The sequence below is a fragment of the Heliangelus exortis genome, chromosome 1, assembly GCF_036169615.1.
Source record: "Heliangelus exortis chromosome 1, bHelExo1.hap1, whole genome shotgun sequence".
In the NCBI taxonomy this organism is placed as follows: Eukaryota; Metazoa; Chordata; class Aves; order Apodiformes; family Trochilidae; genus Heliangelus; species Heliangelus exortis.
The window spans coordinates 140,212,400-140,233,573 of NC_092422.1; the positions used below are offsets into that span (position 1 = coordinate 140,212,400).

General features: G+C 40.6%; 1 protein-coding gene across 6 annotated transcripts in view; it reads left to right on the top strand.

Moving 5' to 3' along the window:
• The window catches only part of TBXAS1 (thromboxane A synthase 1), a 243,014-nt gene that overhangs the window by 92,315 nt on the left and 129,525 nt on the right, over window positions 1-21,174 (top strand). For 4 of the 6 annotated variants that reach the window (XM_071727781.1, XM_071727811.1, XM_071727797.1 and 1 more), the window contains one exon: window positions 4,278-4,325. The exons of 1 other annotated variant lie outside the window; for it this stretch is intronic. In XM_071727781.1, the coding sequence (XP_071583882.1) occupies window positions 4,278-4,325 (48 nt within the window). Of the gene's footprint in view, window positions 1-4,277; window positions 4,326-9,666; window positions 9,857-21,174 lie in introns of those variants that run through there. One more of the 6 variants, XM_071727819.1, reaches the window with a different exon arrangement.

The following is a 21,174-nucleotide window of genomic DNA, read 5'->3' on the forward strand; positions in this document are numbered from 1 at the left end:
TCATCGGAGAAAGAGATGTATAATCACAGTGTGTGAGCAGATAGATAGAAACTTTCATTTCTCCAATCTACCCCCACAGCTGTTAGGGCATGAAACCTCTCTGAGACTTGCAAGAGCTACAAAGCTGGGGGATCAGCCAGGACAGTTCTGCCTCCTTGGGATCCCTTAGGTAGGATGAGTGTGCAGATTGAGTTCAACTCGTATGTAGTCATTTATTGTGTGTATGAAAAACTTAATTTGTGAGGGATCTAGGAGCCTGGCAGAGAGTAAGTGCTGCTTTTTTATACCTCTCAGGAAAACAAAGCTGGGCTCAAACATTGCTGTGCTCGAGGTAAGCTTTATTTGTAGTTGAAGAAAGATATTTTAAAACCTGGCTTGCGAGCTACTCTTCAATAGATGTGTTATGTGTCTGGGGGTATTTTTCATAGTCCTGTCAATTAAAGAAATTCCCTCTCCTTCCTCATATGTCTTCTGCATGATTTTGTCGGTCTTCAAAATGGGCAGTAAATGGTAGGTGTGTTTGTGTGTATGGTCTCAGCAAAGTATTGGATCTGGCAGCTGGAAGAAGATGGGGTATTTTGCTTTTTCCAGATTGAAAACTGCTTTCCAATAAGCATTAAGAGCAATGATCTTTATTTCTACAGTGGTGAAGTGAGTTGAATACAAATCTTTGGAACTGAAGCCTTTTTTTTCCTTTCTAAGGTCACTTGAATAGTCTGAATGATACCATCACAACTGTTTTCTTTTGTGTGTGAATTGGTTTCCTTGACAACAGGATGTCAAATCAACTTTTCAGCTTTAATCAAGTCAAAACAATATATCCCTTCCATTCCAAAAGGCCTGAAGTCATAGAGAATTATTTCAAGTAAGGCTTTTGTAGGTCACAAAAGCATTTTTTTTTCTTCACTCCCATGTATAGATCCAAAGGAGAGGTGATGACATTACTTTTTCATAGAGAGAGACAATGCAAATAGTCTTCAGTTGTGTGTGCTGTGAAAACTGTTTTCATACAGAGATGCCCCAAGATGGAGGCCAAGGCAGAAACAAACGGCTCTGGTTTGGTGCAAAAACAGAGCTGGAGCATTTCTGTTCAACAAGGGGATCCAAGCCACTGATGTGACTTTTGAGGAGATCCTGCAAGAGAGTGGTAGTTTTTGGTTCAGGTACAGTTTGACGTATTTTCTGTAAAAATGGTTCCTGTAAAATATAAGCGTTGGCTCTCCACACCAAGAATAAAAAGTGAAAGACATTATTTGGAAAGCAGTGTATTGATACATACAAAGATTTATGTTGAATATTCTCCTTTTTTGTGGTATGAGATTTACAGGAAAGTAGTCTTGGTTTCTGTGGAAATAAGTGACTTATGTTACTTATTTTTTTGATGAACTTTGTTGTTTTGACACTTTATTTTCACCTGTACCATATCCAATTTTTCCATTTCCATTTTAGTCTATGGCTACTGATCAGAAATAGGTATAGACAGAGAAACCAAGAACTTCTGGGTTGAAGAGGGGAATTAAAGGGGGAGAATATACTTTATGGAATCAGAAAAGTAACTGCTATGAGCAGAACTGTAGGGGCAGCGAGTTAATTTTTTAATTTATATACACACTTTACAGTCTACCGTGATTGCATCATTATGACTTTACAGCTATGTAAGCATGTATGGCTGATTTTGAGTTGGTGGCTAGTGCCAAAATAAGTAATATATTCTTGGCCCAGCAACACACCGTGAGTGAAGGAACAGAAAATACTATAAAGCCCCAAGCAGGCAGCTGATTGCCTCTGGGATGAGTGAACCTATTTTGCCTTCAACTGTAGCAGTGCATTTTGATGTTGGGAAGAGTGTAAGAATTCATAACATAGACCTCAGCGTGTATCTTCAAAGAAAAAGAACAGAAGATTAAAATTCAGTACAATTTGTGGCATGACAGTCTTTCTTCAAGTCCTTTTGCATCTGAAACAGCTTGAAGCAGGTCAAACCCCCTATTCTTACTTTTCCTTTTCTTGAACTCTCAACTTCAACCTGCTGTGAGAAGTCTGACCTGCTATGTAGTAGAATAAGTGCTAAGGAGGACAAGAACAAAGTAAAGACTGACAGGTTACTCTAGGAATAGCAAGAGGATGTATTTTGGATTAAGCTACCTCTAGAAAGCAGGAGACAAGCAGGGCGTAGGGTTGTCAGTCTGTGAAGTGACAAAGAGAGTCAATGAGCTCAAAATCTGTGTTTTCTGATAGGGGGAGGAATTTATGAGAATGTTTCTGACAAGATACAAGTATAAGACATTCTCAGTCCTTATTAAGACCTCTAGCAAGGAACTTCATCTACCCAAATTGAGCCTCTACTGGGTTCCAGCATAAGCATCCCAGGATCAGCACAGTATCACAGGTCACAAGTCAAGGTGCAGTCACAGAAATGGGATGCATGCATGCACTGCTGAAGCATCTTCTGAAAATAAAGATGTGACTGGAGCTCCCTTTTCCATATAAGAGTATCTTGTTTTGCAGTGGGTTACTTGAGTGTGGTTTTTAATTCACAGAAAGCAACTTAAAATAGGACAGGTGATTTTTATTGAGGTGTCTGTGGCATTACTCAATGTCTGATCTGCGAGAAGGGTTTTTTTTATTATTTTATTATTCTTTAAAGACTTCCTCATATTCCTTAAATTATTTCCTAATAAGTCATTATCAGAACCAAGATTAAGCCATGTCATTTAAATGGTTGGGTGTTTTAAAGGATTAGGCGAGATCATGGAGCCAGTCACTAACTTGAAATGTGTCCAGGGGTGAGTTGTGATTGTAAGCCATGCTGGCAGCTGACAGCTTTTCAGAAGTCTATGGAGCCAGAGTTGGTTCTGTATTAACGCATGACTTCTCCTCTCCCCAAAAACTGTTGCTGCAGATGGCAGTAGTTAGCATTTCTGCAGATGAGTCCACAATCACACAGTTGTGGACAACAAACAGGCTTTTCTCACTGCTGCTCCTGCCTCTGCATCAGGAGTTGAGGCACACTGGGAGGCTTGGGCCTTCTCTTTTTATGGACAGGAGAGGGATATGAATTTTTGGGATTTGGGCATCTGAAACTTTTCTGAAAGCCTTCCTCTGCCCTCCTTGAATACCTCAGGGAAAACCTAAGATGGATAGAAGCAGGATCTCCTCCTGCAGGGAACTGTTGATGTCTTCATCGTGCAATTAATTTACCTGAAGAAAGATTGTCTTTATTGCCATTTTAATTTCAAATTTTATTTTATTATTTTTTTTAACCTCTCTGTTTCTAGCTTTACTCTGCTTTATGTGGAAAAAGTAATCCCAGGACAGGATTTCTTGTATTTTTCTCTGAAGGCTCATGTAAAGAAATTTAGTTTTATGAAACAATCTTATCCTGCTTTATTTCTTCTTTTACACTGAGGTCTAATGGACTTACTACCTCTCCTGTGATCAATCCTTTATTCTTATATTTTAAAATATTTACTTTTTGTATTTCAGCTAGAAAATATGCCTAAGCAAGGATGGGTGGGGAAGAAGGGAGAAGCAAAACAGACTTTGTGTTTCTGACCTATAGCTCTTCTTAATCTCTGTATCACATTTAACCTGATAAATATTTTTGATAGCTTCACTTGCCTGGATATCTGTTTTCCTCAAGAGTGATATACTTCCATAGCCAGTCATGGATCTTCCAAGATCCTTTTTTTCCTCACTTTGTTTCCTCATTTATGTGTTATGATAAGGTCCTCTGACTCTACCGGATTGTTGATCAGACCAAAATTTTCTACTATGAATTAGAGTTATCTCTTTTTCTTTAAATACCTGCAAACTGTGCATACCTTATGGCAGAACCCTTAAACATGTGCCTAACTTGGGGCACATTAGTAATCCTATTAAAATCACTGGTGTTTCTCAACATGCTTCAAGTTAAGCAGAAGTTTATCTACCTTGCTGAATCAGGGCCATAAAGAAACAATTGCCATAGTGCCTGAAAATTTATGTGTACCTGCTGCTGTTGGTACACACAAACAGCTAGCTTTATTGTAGCTGAAAAAAGTTAATGGGGACAAAAGTATTTCTTCCCCTTCCACACCCTCTCATTTGACAGCATTTTGCATACAGACAATTTTATTGCTCCTCTGTGTAATGTGTTCGCCATTCTCTCTGAAATAGAAAAGATTATCTCAAAAATTGACTGAACAATTGTAGAAAATATTCTTAAGTTATGCCTTAAGAGCTTTTTTTTATGAACACTCTCAGCATTTCTTAATAGTAATCTTTTTTTTTTAAAGCTGTCTTTTAAAAGTGAACTCAAACCCAGCAATACTCCTGTCTGAAAGGTAAGGTAATGGTACAATGCTGCATCTCCGTCTGATTCCCCACACATAATTAGGTATTGGTTACAGTGACTTCCAACAGTCAAATCAAGCTGCTGGAACAAGTCCCAAGCATTACTTATGGGTATATCATCACCAGTTTCTACTCTTCTCTCTTGAGCCAATTGGTCTTAAAAACATAACTTTTATGGGCCTGATGCCTTAAGATTTACCCAAGAGGTGGCACACCACACTGTTTTGAGATTCAGAGTCTGGTGTTATCATTACAGGGTTTTGTGGGCTCCCTGATCACTATGGGGCATTTTATGTTTTGCTTACCGAGGCCTGCGTTTACAGGCAAAATTTATGGTAAATTAGTTGACTAGTTTAATTCTGGCATATTTCAAATGTCCTCAGGTCTCTGGAACACTGCAAATTGATGCTTAGTGTACGAGTAATGTTAAAGGCATTCAGTAATGAGCTCTTTTAAGACAAGGACAAAATCCTGTATGTGGACTATGACATCCCACGAGAAACCATGCAGCTTGAGTTTGTATAGTGTGTAATGGCTGTTATTTGCCACTGTAGCCTCTTGCTGTCCTGGTTTAGGTGCAGGGACACTTGTGTTCTGGTTAGAGAACACAAGCAGTGACTCAAAGGCCCACCAAATTGTCACAGTTCCAGCTCTCAGCACAGGCAAAGCCATTTGGATGGTAATGTTTGATGCAAGTGGTGAACTCTTCTGTGTGCAGAGTTCTCTGGCTCCTTCTCTGAGGTTCCAGACGTGCCCATGGAGTGGCTGAGGTGCAGGCATGTTCTCCCTGCTGCACTTTTTCCAAATTTCTTTCCTCCACACATGACTGCTCCATGACTCTACTGCAGCTGTTAAAGCCAACCTAAGTCAAAGATCTGATGTAATCTTTCACACCTCTGGAAAGAGAGTGTAAAATGAGAGACAGACAACATTTTATATGCACTTGGCAAGGTAGCAAAGGACAGTGCTGTCACCTGCACCACGTTCCTGATGCTTCTGTCTTTACTCATGGAAGTTTGAGTTACTGTTTGCATAGAGGGAAGTCTCTTGATCCACTGGGACAACATCAGCTGGGTGCAAGAAGGCTTCTGAGACTGACCAGAACTCTGTCAGCTCTGAAAACTGACAAAGGAAGCAGCAGATCAGACCCTTGTACGGTGTCTTAGCACTTGAGGAACCTGATTGCATCTTGGTATGCTTCTGCTTGTGCAGGTAGCAGCTTTGGCTGAGAGGTGATTTCAGTTCTGTTTTTACTCCTTGGGAAATGTCTCTTAGTTTCCCTGTTCTTGAACACTGGCAATGCAGATCTTAGCTTTTAAGTCCTTGTGACCTCCAGGTTAAGATTATTTGAAAACTAAAGTTTCATTTTAAAGCATGATGCCTGAGGAGTGTTTTACACCTTATGTATAACATCGGTTTTTGATTTCTAACTACCTGCTTCTTGGCTAAATAAAGCTTAAAATTATCATTTTGAGGAGGTTGGGATGGGAGTGCCAAACAGGTTAACTCTTTGTGTCACGTAACACTATTATAATCAGCACCTGCACACCAGACTGTCATCCTAATTTAAAGCAAGGAGAGGGAATATTCTGAGTTACAAAAATTAGTTTCCTAGACTTAATTTCACCTTGATCTACCTCTTCACAATCTACCAGTATCTGCACTTGTTAATCTGCTAAACAGGCTGTAAGGTCCACCTTGTAATTTTTTTCCTCCTTTCTACTGTTAGGGAAGAACCAGGCTGAGGGCTTTGAAAAGGCTGAAAAATGTGGGGATTATTTAAATATCCCAATTCCATTTGAAATATTTTACTCTGTGTATTAAATGCTTTCATTAGAATTCCTACAGCACCCAGAAGTATTGATGAAAACCTGAAGTGTAAATATATAAAATGTAAAGTCCATGAGTTATTAATGGTCTCTGACTTCACCAGTTTACATATCTAACTATGAACTGGTGTTTCCAGTGTGATGCATGGAAATTTAAAAATGAAATGTGTCCAATTCTGGGCCCCCCAGTTCAGGAAGGAGATTGAGGTGCTGGAGCAGGTCCAGAGAAGAGCAAGGAGGCTGTGAAGGGATCCAGCACAAGTCCTGTGAGGAAGGGCTGAGGGAGCTGGGGGTGTTCAGTCTGGAGAAGAGGAGGCTCAGGGGAGACCTCATCACTCTCTACAACTCCCTGAAAGGAGGGGATAGTGGGCTGCCCAGGGAGGTGGTGGATTCTCCATCCCTGGAGGTTTTTAAGAAGAGACTGGATGTGGCACTCAGTGCCATGGTCTGGTAACCACAGTGGTAGTGGATCAAGGGTTGGACTTGATGATCTCAGAGATCATTTCCAACCCTGATGATTCTGTGAGTCTGTGAAAAGCAGCTTGTGCCTGTCTTATCTGCTATGAGAAGCATTAAGCAAAAGTGATTTTTTTCCCCCTGCATATTCCCCACTGGGGGCTGGAGAAGAAAGAAGGATGCAGAGAAGAAACTGCACATCAAGAGCCTGTGGCATGTCCTGGTTCTCTGTGAGCCTCAGCACAAGCTGGAGCATCCATGGGTCTGTCCTCTCTTCATTCCCACTTTGCTAGGAGCTTCAGGAAGGAGACACAGATACTGGTTAGACCCCCTTTTCCCATGCTGGGCAGTTCTTAGATCTTTGTACAGGAATGAATTTGGGATACCTCTTCTTTTGTTTCCTAGAAACAGTCATTATTTGCTGTTTTGCCCAATATGTGCAGACATTTTCCATTCCATTGCTTCCTGTTGTCCCTCTGTGGTGTCACCACTTCGTTGGCTCTGGGGTTTGTTCTGGTTTAGTTTTTTAACTTTGATAACCTTGTCTTGTGGGGTTTGTTTTCTTGCTTCTTGCTGTTGTTTTTTCCCCTCTTAAATATTTACTCTGGCTTTGTTATCTTTCTCTTGCTTCTCTTCATCCCCTTCAGCCCTATGCTGCCTTTCCCCCATGCTCTAATTTTTCTTCCTCCCTGCTTTTCTTATCCATGTTGAGCTGAAAACAGTAACACGACCTAACAATTTTTACGTCATTCCAAGGTTTTTATGTACTTCCATAAATCTTTTCATTGCTTTTTTATTGTTTTGTCATATATAGGTTTTAGTTTTCCTCTATCTTATTAGTCTGGGGATCAATTTTAGTCTACCATGTTTTATTATTAGTAAGGGGAACAAAATATCTCCTTTTTCTTTGTTGGTTTGGCACCATCTTCAAATTACGCTTTTTTTTCTCTGTTTGACTACCTCTCTTCTTTCCCTGGAGAGTCTGCTTTATGTCAAACCTTCTGCTGGTGAACTGGGTATGATTTCATCAGGCAATAGGCAAAAGTATACCTTGCTGCAGAGGAAGAAGTTGTTTTCAGCTGTTATTCTATTCATTTTTATTTTTTTTTTTCTAGCTTGGGGAGTGTGAAATGAGCTGAGCCACTGTTACCCTAGGGATTGTGAATCTTCCTTTCCTTCCATTAAATTTGGTGGCTGGACCTGAAGGCTTGTCTTGAAAGAGGATTTATTGTAGTCATACTGATAAAATAGTAGTGGTATAATTAAACAGCTATAGCAATGCCAAAAAAAACCCCTCCCATGCACAGACACAGCAGTTCTGGAATGACACAAACTACATCAGGGGAAAGCTTGACCACCTCCCGCAGCAATTTTTGTATTGGTAGGTGCATTCTACCACAGGAGGTTTTTTGAGTCTAACTTCATAAAGATTCAAATCATGTCTTGTCCCAGAATCTCCTCTCTCCTCCACATAAACAAGTCCAAAAATAGTGGCCTGGACCTTTAAGCTGTTGTTAACTTCATTGTAGCTCCATTACAGGCATAGACCTATGACTATTTGAGGATCTTGACCCAATGTTTTTAGATCTCTCTTATGTTATATAATATCCATTTTTGGATGATGGTGCCTACTGAATAAAATTAGGTTTTGTACAGCAGATTTTAGGGCATATCCAGACATCTTAAAGTAGCTTGCAGAAAAAGGAGAAAGCTGGGAGCAATGTTCTGACTCTTTCAGGACTAGCACTAGACATTTTATCACTCGGCAATAATCCAAAATTTTCTGTCAATGTTGGAATCTATTTTATTGAAAAAGGATCTTGGCAAGGACACCAGGAATTGCAGTAACATTATGAGAGAATCTTGGTTCTTTGGGACCTTTTATTACATGGAACATCTTATGAAATACTAAGTGTGAAGGGACAAAGTAAAATGTTATCACACTAGCCAAACAATGTTGTATGTCCACTGACAGCTCATTTGGCCTAGTAGGAGATAAGCTATGCATGGGGTAGGAGAAAGAGAAAGAAGGTCTACAAGTGAAGCACAGAGGCAAATGTTAAAACAGGTCAGATGGTAACGTAATCTCATGTAGGAAGGCATTAGCTGTTAAATATTAAATTATTTAGTTTATATGAAATTTTTTATATTAGATTATTTTTATAGGGGGAATGGTTTCAAACTGAAAAAGATGAGAATTAGTTTAGGTATTAGGAGGAAATTCTATCCTGTGAGGGTGTTGAGATCCTGGAAAAGGTTGCTCAGAGACACTGTGGCTGCCCCCTCCCTGGAAGTGTTCAAGGCCAGGTTGGATGGGTATTTGAGCAACCTGGTCTAGTGGGAGGTGTTCCTGCGCATGGCAGGGGCTTGAAACTAGATGGTCTTTAAGGACCCTTCCAACCTAAACAATTCTGATTCTATGATTTTCTATTAAAATAATTTAAATTCTGATTTTTGAGGCAGAGAAGTGTATTGCAAACCAGGGCACTCTAAACTTATTCCAGACCCAAGTTTTCTCCCATGTCAGTGATGTTTTATTTGCCTTTGCCCAATAACTAAAACAAATGGATTTTCATGAATAGTGAAGAACAGAATTGAGTTTGTGGCATTACTGTAGTTCTCCTCAAGTTCATTTTTTAAAAACAAATACATAGTTTGCAAGCTCTCAAGTACATCTGGATACCCCTTTGGTTACACCACTGTGTATATAGATACAGGACTTCTCTGGGCATTGTGTTCAGCATATTTCCCCATCCCATGCTGCTTTTGAGCTTGGTTTTGATTACTGGCTTTTTGCAGGCAGCTGTTTATGTGATTCACTCCACCAGGCACCCCCAAAAGCCACAGGTGATCTCTGCCCACCTCCTCCTACCCTGGAGGAGTTGGAGCAGCAGATTGCACTGAGGCCAAAGGACAAGAGGGTGTTGCTGGAGGCACTGCAGCTGCCATGCAGCTGTAACAGCAAGGTTTAAAAGGTCTCCAGGTGATGAGAACATGATCAATAACTACAAATATGAAAAGTGGAAAGCAAGAGAAGGCACCAACCTTTTTCCCCATTCCTTCTGTGCCTACAGGATGCTAAGCATCAGAATCCCCTAGATGATTGCTCATGCATTTACATTTTCATTTCCTTGGTTTATAGCAAGATTGTTCCAGCTTTTGGGAGGGGCAGCTATCAACAACGTACAGGCACTGCCATTGTGTTTTATTGTTCCAGTCCATTTTTCCCTGTGAATGCAAGTGGGAGTTTTTCAGTGGGTTGGTTTGGTGGCTTTGCTTTCTTTTTCTTCTAAGAATTTATAACCGTTTTATTGTCACTCTTCAATCATTTTTGACAGATCAATATATGTACTTTGGTGCTGGTTTATCCTAAAGTTGTGCTTGGTTTTTTTGTTTTTCTTTTTGGTTTTTTTTTTTTTGGTGTTGTTTATAGGAGTTATGAATAGATTCAGTGGGTTTTGTCTCTGCAGTACCTTTGTTGTGCAAGGATCAAGTTACTTGATCTTGCCCCCATACCTGTATATTTAGAAGGAATATGAAGTGTTTGTATTGGTCTGCTTTCAGATCTATATGTTTTCCCCTTTTCCTCAGCAGGTTGCACGATTAAAAATGCAAATTTTGGTTCAAAATCGCCTCCTCAAAAATCCTAGCTTTGACTGATGGTTTTTCATGTATGCTTCAATGTTTGAAGGGAAGAACTCTCAAAAACTACTACAGCAGACTCCAGAGATCCAGAGGGATTGAGGACTTGTGTAGCAAAGTACTGCTGGGTGTTAACCTTTACTCAGAAATGAGGCAGGTCCATGGAAATCCCAAGACTTTAGCCAAATGGCTACAACCAAGCTGTTCTTGAGCCTACATAGAATCATAGAATTGGCCTGGTTGGAAGGGACCTCTGAGATCATCAAGTCCTGGCCACACTGTTCCTGATACAGGTCAGGATGCCATTGGCCTTCTTGGCTACCTGGGCACACTGCTGGCTCATGTTCAGCTTCCTGTCAATCCAGACTCCCAGGTCCCTTTCTGTCTGGCTGCTCTCAGCCACTCTGTCCCCAGCCTGGAGCTCCCCATGGGGTTGTTGTGGCCAAAGTGCAGGACCCGGCACTTGGCCATGTTGAACCTCATCCCGTTGGAATCAGCCCAACTCTCCAGTCTGTCCAGGTCCCTCTGCAGAGCCCTCCTGCCTTCCAGCTGGTCCACACTTCCCCCCAGCTTAGTGTCATCTGCAAATTTGCTGATGATGGACTCAATCCCCTCATCTAAATCATCGATAAAGATATTGAACAGAACTGGGCCCAACACTGATCCCATCTTGCTCATGTTCCTGGTCACCTGGATCCAGGCCCAGGACAGCTGTTTAATGCAGGTGTGAAGAGATCTCAAACATGTGCAACATGTGTATGGGAACTGGTTCCCCAGCATTGGTGTGATATGGTGTGCCCTGGCTGGCCATCAGAAGAAGGAGGTGTGTGAACAGGACGTGTTGCTCCATGGTGAAAGAGGAAGAGGAAAGAGCTAACTGTACTCCTCCATCCTCAGGGATTTGGGTTGTTTCAGGATATGGTGACATCTATGCTATTTGTTATACAATTGTGTCCCTCTCCTCTGCCAAAAAAAGGAGCAGCAAAAGAAGAATATTTCTTATAACTGATAATGTGTACAAGGTGGTAAATGGAAAATAGGTCAACTAGGTAATGTTCTTACTAATATGACTGTTTGAAACATGATGTGTGTCTTTTGACTGCACATTAAACATTGGGGAAAATCTCTGTGCATGGATTTCAGTGAGGTTTTGTAATTTAAACCAGGAGATCACATTAACCTTCCGTAGGCTGTTATTCCCATAGATGCCTTCCCAGAGCCCTATGCATCCTGTTTCTCAGTATGTCCATTTTTAGGCTGAAATAATGTGTCATGCTATGAAAGTTGTGACTCAACTACTTCTCAGCAGCCTGTTGTCCATTTGTAACACCAGATTTTCCTGGAAGTCATTACTTTAGAGTGCTACTGTCAGCTGAACACATCACTCCTGCCCCTTTAGTCCTTTGTGGCACAGATTTGCCCATTGTTGCTAGTGAAGATGTTATCACTGATGCACAAGCTATCAGGTTTTTCCATTCTTTTCTTTCTTTTCTGCCTCTGTTGAATTGCAGTTTCCTTTGTCTTCTGCATGGTGCACTGAAAGAAGTTAGGAAATTTATCATGATTATTTTAATGGGTTTTTAAAGTCCAGCACAACACCGGTTGAATTGATGCAGGAAAATTTCCTGGAGCTGTAGTGGTTTTTAATATTAAAAATATTTTTATCATTGCAGTTTTTCTGTAAGAAAACACATCTATTTTTTTCCCCTCTAGTAATATAAGAAAGCCCTGCTTTCTAATGTTTCCACATGGTCAGATACTAGCCATTTCCCTGAGTTAATTTAGTTTGGTCATGTATACAGCTAGCATTTTTATTGTAAAGAATTCTGCTAGTGGTTTCATGATAAATGCATAAAGCGTTGGGGAATGACTTTTATTTGGCTTAGTGTGCATTTAATAATGCATTTTTAAAAATTAAATGATTTTGTGTGTATGTGTGTAGATAGTAAGGATGTATAGAAAAAGTGCACATTGCCATAGGTCTGCAAGGATTTAAAAAAATTAATCTTTCCTCTGTGCATTTTGCATGCTGTAGCATAATAAACTATATTCCCAGGAGCTCAGTAGGTGGTTACTATCCTTTCTTTCTTTGTTTCAACACATTTTTTTCAGGCAGATAGGGAAAGAAAAGCGAGTCCCAAGGACTGTCCCCCTCGTGGCCAGACTGCCAAACCTTTATGTGCCTCAGTAAAGCTCTCCAGTGTTGGCTGGGATCTGTGTCTTTTTTGCACACAAACCAGATGAATGGGTTGCCCACTGCTTCCGATATCTAAAACCTTGTTTTCCTTTGCTTAAACTTCAGGTAGCTTCAGGCTAGTAGCCATGTATGTCTTTTTGTCTTGTTCAGCAAAATGATCTATGTAGGTATAGTTACACAAAATTCAATTTGGCTTATTCGTGTCATCCTGTTATTTTTAATATGCAAAAAATCAGTATATTGGTTCTTCTGTTTTACTGAGGAATTAGAGATATTCTAATATTAAGTAATTCTTATTTCAGAAATGCATGCATTTGCATAGACATTAACAGAGCAAAGGAATAAAAAGGGATGGTGTTCAATGTATTGTAACTGTCATTGATTTAGGATCAAAATGCTAGTAAGGAGTAGGCTGAGAGAAAATATTTCAAATGCATGCAGAAATAAAATATTGTATTGTCCACCACTGTGGATTGTATTTTAAGGAGGCAGATGAACTGTCTTTTCTGCAAAGAATTCAAAGATAAAGTGCAGAATTAAAACAAACAGAAACAGCCTACTGATTTTGAATGCCTCTGTTTTTGAGGAAATGTAAGAGGACATGGCTTTTCAGAAGACAGACATATACACAATGTTTTCTGAAAGCCTTTTCTTCCATACAGAGCTGAAGTGGCTAACCAAAATTGGAGATGTGAAAAATCCTGTTCATGTTTGGGTCCTGGCCATGATATGTAAAGTTCATATGAGATGAAGGCTGCAAAAATACAGGCTTAGAAATGGATTTTCTTTGTACCCTGGTTGTTGATAGGTCTCATGGAGAAAAAATAATGAATTGTTAATATTGCTGTGGTGAGAAATGCCTTACAAGATGCAAAAGTCAGATCATACCAGCTTTGTTTTAGTCATCTTGAAGTGTGCTTGCATATGTGAAGTTCAATCATCAGCCTATAACTGGCAATTTAGTTACACTTGTGGTTTTTATTATAGTCAACCTGTCCCTGTCTCACAGGTTCCTGTACCTTACAATGCCATAGTATCACAAATTCTGTTTGAATCCTTTTACCTTTGTTGGCTTTTTTTTTATTGGGTTTTTTTGGTTCTTTTGTTTTTGTTTTTTGTTTTTTTTTTTTCCTCTGTATGACCACCATCTGTGCTCTCCCCCTTTTGTCCCAGGTTTTTCTTGGAGCCTCCACCATAGTGCCTGCTTGCTCTCCTGCTTTCTGGGACACTGAGGATCCTCTTTGACTTCACAGTCCCCCGTTTGGATGGGTGTCCCCCATTTTGCCCGGAAGCAGTGCTGCACTTCACACCCCTTTTCTACGTGTTCTCTCAGCCGTGTTATTCGATGCAGCATCACAGCCATATCCCTCATCTTCTTCAAGTGCACTGCTCTGTCTCCATTTATCTTGTATGAAATGGCTGTAGCCCTGCCAGTGTAATACTGCCTGTTGTTTCCCAGAAATTGCTTACCTGTCTGTCAAGGGAAGCTGCTTAGAGCTCCTGACTAGAAATCAAGATAAGCGCTCAGTAGATCCCTCTCTCTCCCTTACATGGAAAAAACCAAAACAAAATACCAAGATGGAGAGAAGGCTGCCCTTGTTTAGCCCGAGTAACATTGACTGCTTATCCTCCTCAGCCATCTTGTAGCCTTGTTTTTTTGTTTTTTTTTTTTTTTCCACTGCACTGATAAAAATAGGTAGCACTGTTGAATATAAATAATAGACTCATACAGATCCATACAAATGAACACTGTGTAGGTGGTGGAAAGTAAACTTCAGAGACACAGAAAGTTTGCCATCTCCCAGATGTCACTATCCCTAGAAATAGTAATCCAGTGTTCTGGAAACAGTAACCTGATGTTTTTTTCTTTCAGGCTATAGCAAAGCTGTACTTTGGTAGCGAGTTAGGTGCAGAGAGCCTGAGATGAGACTCCTCTCACGCTGTGTCTCACAAGCCCACAGAAAGGCCGAGCACAGAAATATGCTGAAACCCACAAGAAGCGTCTGCTGCACCATCACATGAGGTCAGTCAGGCATACACTGCTGTAACGAGAGCAGACAAAACAAGCTTTGGTGAAAATGTCACAGTCTAAACACGTGTAACAAAACACAGACTAATACAGTCCAAGCTTGGTGGGAAACACCATGGGAAAAGGTTTAGAAACCTTCTTGTGGCTCCCTTGCCGAGCTGAAGAGCTACGAACGCTGTCAGTGTCACCCACTTTCTGTAGCACAGCACACCCAGGTGGGAGGAGGGATTGGTTTCTTCCTAATATCACTGTACTTCTCATTTCCAGTAGCATCCTATAAAAACAGTTACCCTATTTACAGCTTTCATTTCGCATTAATGAAGTGGAATACTGATGTAGCTAATCAGCGCTAGTGGTATGATGCAGGCACGCGGCGTGTCGGCTGTGGTGGCAATCATCTGAGCCCAGTTGCCAGGATAAAAATAACCCCTGCCAGCCCTGGAAAGTAGCAGCTCCCCAGCTGTGGAGAAGCACAGCCTAGGACCCCATGGCTCTCTACTGCACTAGTGCCCAGCTTCTCCTGCAGTCTACTGGAGAAAGAAATGAAAGAAAAGAAATTGTTCCCTTATCTCTGTCCATTTCCTTCCCTGCTTCTCTTCCCAGTCCCTGAACATGTGCAGGAGTTTTTGTGCTTGCAGTTTGGTCTGGACTCGTATTTCCTCAGAAAACCAAATGGACATAAAATTCCAAATATGCTTGTGTAATTCATAGGGGTTAGGTTTTTTTTCTTTCTTTTCTTGTGGTGTGTGGTTTGTTTTTTTTTTTTTTTTTTTCTTTTTTCTCTTTGTGGCACTTTGTGAGCTTAATTTAATCCCTGTCACTCCTTATATGTGGGTAAATGTCATCTACTTCATTTCATGAATGAATTAACACAGCCATGCAGAGTCTGCGTCTTCTGCACTGCTCACTTGGAAGGGGGAAGGGATTAGTAAATGTGTGTGACACCCTCAGGTTGCTAAACCCCAGCTGGGGTTAGAGATGCCCAGAAAAAACCCTTGTTTGCACCCTCGTGTAAGGTACTCAAAAGACTCAACTCTGTGCCTTCTAATGGCCTCAATCACCACTCCTTCTCCTTATTGTCAACCCTAAATGTATTATTTTCATACCATGAATCTTTTACTGTACCTGACAAGGGAGATGCTCCTTTAAAAATAGATGTGCTTTTAGTGGTGGGGAAAATATAAATAATCCCAGAATTTTATTCCTTTTTTGATACTTCCTTAAGCATGTCAGAATGCAGAGGTCTTTTGGCAAGGTGCTAGTTTGAGATAGTGCAGAGGTTCTTGGTATGCAGAAGATAGTATTTTTAATCCTGGGTATGTGGATAAAGAGGTGGATGCATAGCAATACAGTGCAGTACAGAAGATGTGTGCCAGTGCCTGGGCATCTTGTTACATGATATTTTTAATGCAGTCAGGAAATAAATCATTAGTTCTATGTGCTTATTTTAAAGCTTTCACTACTTAAAAAGAAGCCTAGTTCATTGAAAAAAAGAAATGAGGGACTGTTTATTCTAAAATAGAAAGCACTGTGGCCATGTCTTTTTTCATGAATTCACAAAATGGGTTGGATTAATCTCCGGCTGAGGCGCACACGTGTGTGTGAGTTGGCAGAGCTCTGCTCTGAAACTTTTCTCTGTGCCTCAGACTGCTCAGTGTTACCAGGGCTTCATTTTCATGTGCGATAAATTCACCTGTTTCTAGGATGTTGTGGGTTTTGCTTGTGGGTTTTTTGTTTATTTTTTTCCTAAGCAGTAATGTGCTTTTCTGAATTCTCTAATTGGGAGGTACTGAGCTTGTCAGTACCTTATAAAAATAGTCCAGGAAGGCACCCTGCCAGCTAGAGTCATAGCCCGAGATGCAAGAGAAATGGCATGGGATTTGACTCCCAGCTTTCCAATGATGTGGGTTTTCCAGGTGTGCATGGCAGCCGAGGAGCTCTGTCCCCACAGAAATTAAAAATAAGAAAAAAAATAATTAAAAAAAAAGAGAAAAAAGAAAAAAGAGTAGGTGATTGCTGGCAATTCCCTTCTCATTCTTCTCATCTGTACGTGCCATTGCCCCAGTCCCTCAGTTGGAAAATGGAGGTTGTTGTTTATTTTCCCCACTGTTTGTTGCTCCAGGTTATTTAAATTGTAGACTCTGTTATTTAAATTGTAGACTCCGCAGACCTAGAATAAGCTTTCTACTTACGTGTAGCTCCTGCCAAATTAGGACCTGGGGATCTTGGAGGCCTCTAGCTGCTAATGTAACACAAATAATAGTGGGACATATGGTACCTGACATTTTTTGTCCCCTCCTTTTCTTTCCTCTCAAGCCCAAAGTAACCCTTTCTGTGAAGACTGTGTTTGGGTTTTGCAGCTGTTGGTTATGTATTGCACAGTCCTACAAAATTTGAATTGCCTGGGTGGGACAGTGCTCAAAACAAAGCAATATGCTGACCTCTGAAATAATTAGGCACGTAATACTAGGCTTGACCCCTATTATAAACAAGCAGCATGCTGTTCAGGTTTTTTGTCTTAAAATAAGAAGAGAGGCAGTGATCAAGAAACTTTTCGTAATGTAAATGTCTCATAAGAAAATTAGCCTTTTCCCCTGTTCCTCGGTGTCTTTTCTGCATACCTCTATTTTTTTTTTTAAGGTTATTTGTTCTTTGTTCTTCCCTGAGGAAGTTTAAGATAATAAAATTTTCAATTTTCATTTAGCTTACCAGATGATCTTTGTGTACTTTACCAGACTGCAGCATAGAAAACAAAGCCTTTTTTATTGCCTGACAGCATATAGGTGGTTTATGATTAATGTGATGTTTTTGCAATCCATGGGACTGATAATAGATAGGGAGATCAAAGTCTTCTGTGAATTGACAGCAGCACTCTAAAAAGGGTGAAATGGTTACAGGCGTTTCCCACACAGGTGTTCTACAAAAACATATGGTTCCTTGCCATGACGTACTGTGTGTGCACTCCATTGTTTCCTGCACAACAAGACAACGTTGCTGTGAGCTTTGCTTAGAGACCACGTCCATGTCTTAGGAGCTGGGGGATGCTGTTGGCAGCAGATGACACTGCAGTGTGACTGGAATGATCTTGGGGGCCCAAGAAGGATGACACTAAAGTGCTCCTTCAAATTAAAAGCAGTTGATTGATTCACTACATCTCACGAGAAGAGAAATGACTGTTCCTGAGCATCCTTGGCAATTATTGGAAAGGGAGGTGGTGTGCCTGGGTGTTACAGGAGAGACTGGGTATCCAACATACCTTTCTTCTCACTGCTCCTACCTCACCTCATGCTTGGACTTGGCAGCCTGTTCCTCAGGCACCTCTTTCCTCCACGGGATAACTTCTGCAGGCATGGCAGGCACTATGTGAATCTTGAGGCACCTGGGTGACATCTCTGCAGAAAACAACAGTGAGGTGCATGCAAAACAGCAGAAATCACTGGTAGATTGCTGCTTGTTCTTACCAATAAAAAAACATGTTCACCAAATGACTGTTTGCAAAGAGGTCCACGACCTGCTGGGTGAAAGCTGAACACAAGGCAGAAGTCTCCGTACCTTTCATTAATTGCTCTAAGAGTGGTGTTTCTCTATTCTTACTAACGAAACTGCTGCAGTTGAATGTGTTGGGTGTTTGTAGCCTTTTCACTTATTAAAACATGCTGAATGCAGATTGACTTCCTTAGCTCAATTTAGTAAAATGTAGTCAGTCCCTTGACCTGTGAGTGCTGTGGAAAGCATGCTGGAGGACAGCCTGTCTTTTCCATGACTTGTGGGAGTAAATCCACGGCTTCCATTGAATGGTTCTGAAAAGCTTTTTGCTTGGCCCTCCAGGAGATGGTGCTTCGGACTTTTGGAAGCCAAAATCCAAAAGCTAGGAGCATGACTTCCATGATCTTCATCTTTAAAATATGTTAAAACTTAGGTAAGCATGAGACTGCTTCTGCACCAGCAGCCCACTGGGGCACTGGCTCATCATGTGCACTTTCGTCTGCCAGAGGAAGCTAATGCTGTCTTCATGCTGTTGATGTATTGCTACCAGGTCTTTCCTTTCTCACCTTCCAACAACACTAAAGCTGCTGGTCTGAAAATGTGGATTTTTTTCTTCTGGTTTAGAGGGCTCCAGTTCAAAACTGAAGTTTAGTAGAAAGTGCCCTAATGGCATAACTTAAATAACTAAGGTGTCATCTACATCTGCACTTGAACAATCACGCTTGTGTGAGTCATGACATTTATTTTTACTGGTATGGCAGTAGTACAGCAGATTGCCATGTGGCCAGGGTTGTCTCTCTCTGAAGATACCATGCTACATTCACACGTTCTTGTTTCTGTGCAGGAATGAGCTAGATAGGCCAGAGAGTTTGTATTACACCCTGAATGCCCTGCATGAAAATATTACAAAGGTTTGGCTCAAGCAGCATAACAGTTCTGTAATACTGTAGCTAAAGGTAGGACTTCTGTGTGTGGACAAGTCCTGTGAAAAGATTAACCTAGAAAAAGTTAATAAAAAGTGCTGTCCTAAATTATTCATGAATCCATTTGTAATGCGCTTGCCGGGAGGCTTTTGTTTCTCTCAAACTCTTATTTATTAAAATCTGACAAGAATATCGAGTTTTGTTCATAATAAATCTATGTCTATGTGAGGCTGGTGATATCCTTCTGTAGTAATACAGAATCAAAATGAAGTTACATGGCAGAGTTGAATATGTTATTTACTTGGGAAGAATAGATTATTGTTCAGGAGGATTTTATCTTTTACTTGCCATTTTGGAACAAGTTGAAAAAAAATAAAGTTACTTGGAGATATCCTCTTGGTTTGTGACTGAGGCCTTGATGTTGCAAAGGATTTAAAATATGTTAAAACTTAGGTAAGCATATATTTGGTGGATCTGCAGGGTCTGGACCTGTTTGCTAAATGAAATAGATGGTATGATCTTGTTTCATACTTACCTATTCTTGTATTTTTCTTTAACTGCAGGTGAAGATCATGGAAGTCATGCTCCTAGCTTTTAGATTTTGGCTTCCAAAGCGTGTCCATACGTGCTTCTACAAGTCTCTTCTAACTTAGAAAAGGTTATGAAGATTATATACAAAAGTAGGAGCATGGAAAAAAGCCAGTGAGAGAGCTTTTACCATTTGGGATACAATAAAAGATGGTAGAATGAGTGTATTTACAACAGTCATTCTTTAAAAGCAGACAACTTTGCTTATAAAAAAATCAGTTTAATTAGGATAATTTTTTCAGAATTTTCAGTTTATTATTTTTAGGGATTTTTTCCTTTCTTACCCCTCTGCCCTTATTTACAACTGGGTAAGGAAATACAAAACAGGTGCCTGTAGACAGAAAGAGTAAAAAAAAAAGAAAGAGCTTAGCTGTGGAAGCAGAACTGGGAGTTCGGGTGACTGGTCTGAGTTGGAGGATGATGAATAGATTTGTTTGCGTAAGCTTGGCTTGTGAGTCACTTTCTCATAAAAGCAGCTTGAGCAAGAGATGCTCCTGTCCCAAATTCTAGTCCTGAATGCTTTCAAGCACAAAGTGCACAGTGACATAAGGGCTCCAACTGTGAGTGCTGTCTTGTTATTCCAGTGGACCAGAGCTTGGAGCTCTGCAACTTTCCAAATTTGAAATAAATTGGAAGTTTCTCTCTTTTTCTTATGCATACCCACATGCTTTGCATGACATGTCACATAGTACCTCTGTGGTCAGTGTTAAATTTTCTGGGTAGGCACACTTGGCTTCTGATTCAGATTTGGCTTCTATTATTAGGAATTTGGTCCCTATGAAAAGCTATGTGTTGGAAGACCATCAGTCACTAACCATTAAATGGCACAATGAACTTGGTAAACTTGGAGAAGAGAAAAAAAAAGAAACAACTCAAGGCGTGAGTGTGAGAGTTCAGTATTTATGGTGCATCACCCTGGGTAGGTTTGGAACAGCACAGGTCTTTGCCTTGGGAGCTTGCTTTGCCTCTCTTATGCCAGAGAAATTGTATGAAGTACATACTGAAGGAGCATGTAGGGTGTTTGACTCTTGTCAAAGCCTGTGATCAAAGCCCTCCTCAAAATGAGGCCTCAGCTGTTTCTTCACCTTTTAGGATTCTGAAGAAAAGTTTGACCATTAGCAGAAAGCTACTTTGCTGTGGCTTAGCAAACTGGGAAAAGTAAAAAAAAAGTTTATTCTTATAGAACGTACAACCTATATCTGAGATTCAAGTGGAGCCTGTGGGTTGTATTTGGGAAATCACAGTTCCCTTTTGGAAGCTGCCAGAGAAGGAAAAAAGATCTCTTCCTTTCCAAAATAAATAATTTGCCTTTTCTTCTCTGCCATTTGGTTGTTATGAGTTTTGGTGATACAGGGGTCAAGTTGGACTGTGAAACCCTGCTTTGGAATCAAGATGTGTGTCTGACTTGTTTGCCCCTGGTGAAATCAGTGCTGCTGCAGCTTCATTGCCATGGGAACCTCCAGTTACTAAATTTAATTCAGCCCAGGGTTTGCTTGTCTGTTCGGTTGCTGCAACGTAGACAGGTGATAAGCAATATATTGATACCAAGCTCTATCATACCAAAATGTTTAGATATCAATATTACCATGGTATTGCAGCATCTGTGGCATTGCTCTTGTGTTCTGCTCCAAGCTGTACAGCTCTCCTGTGCCTGCCTCCAACCTCCTCTTCCTCTCTCCTAGGACAGCA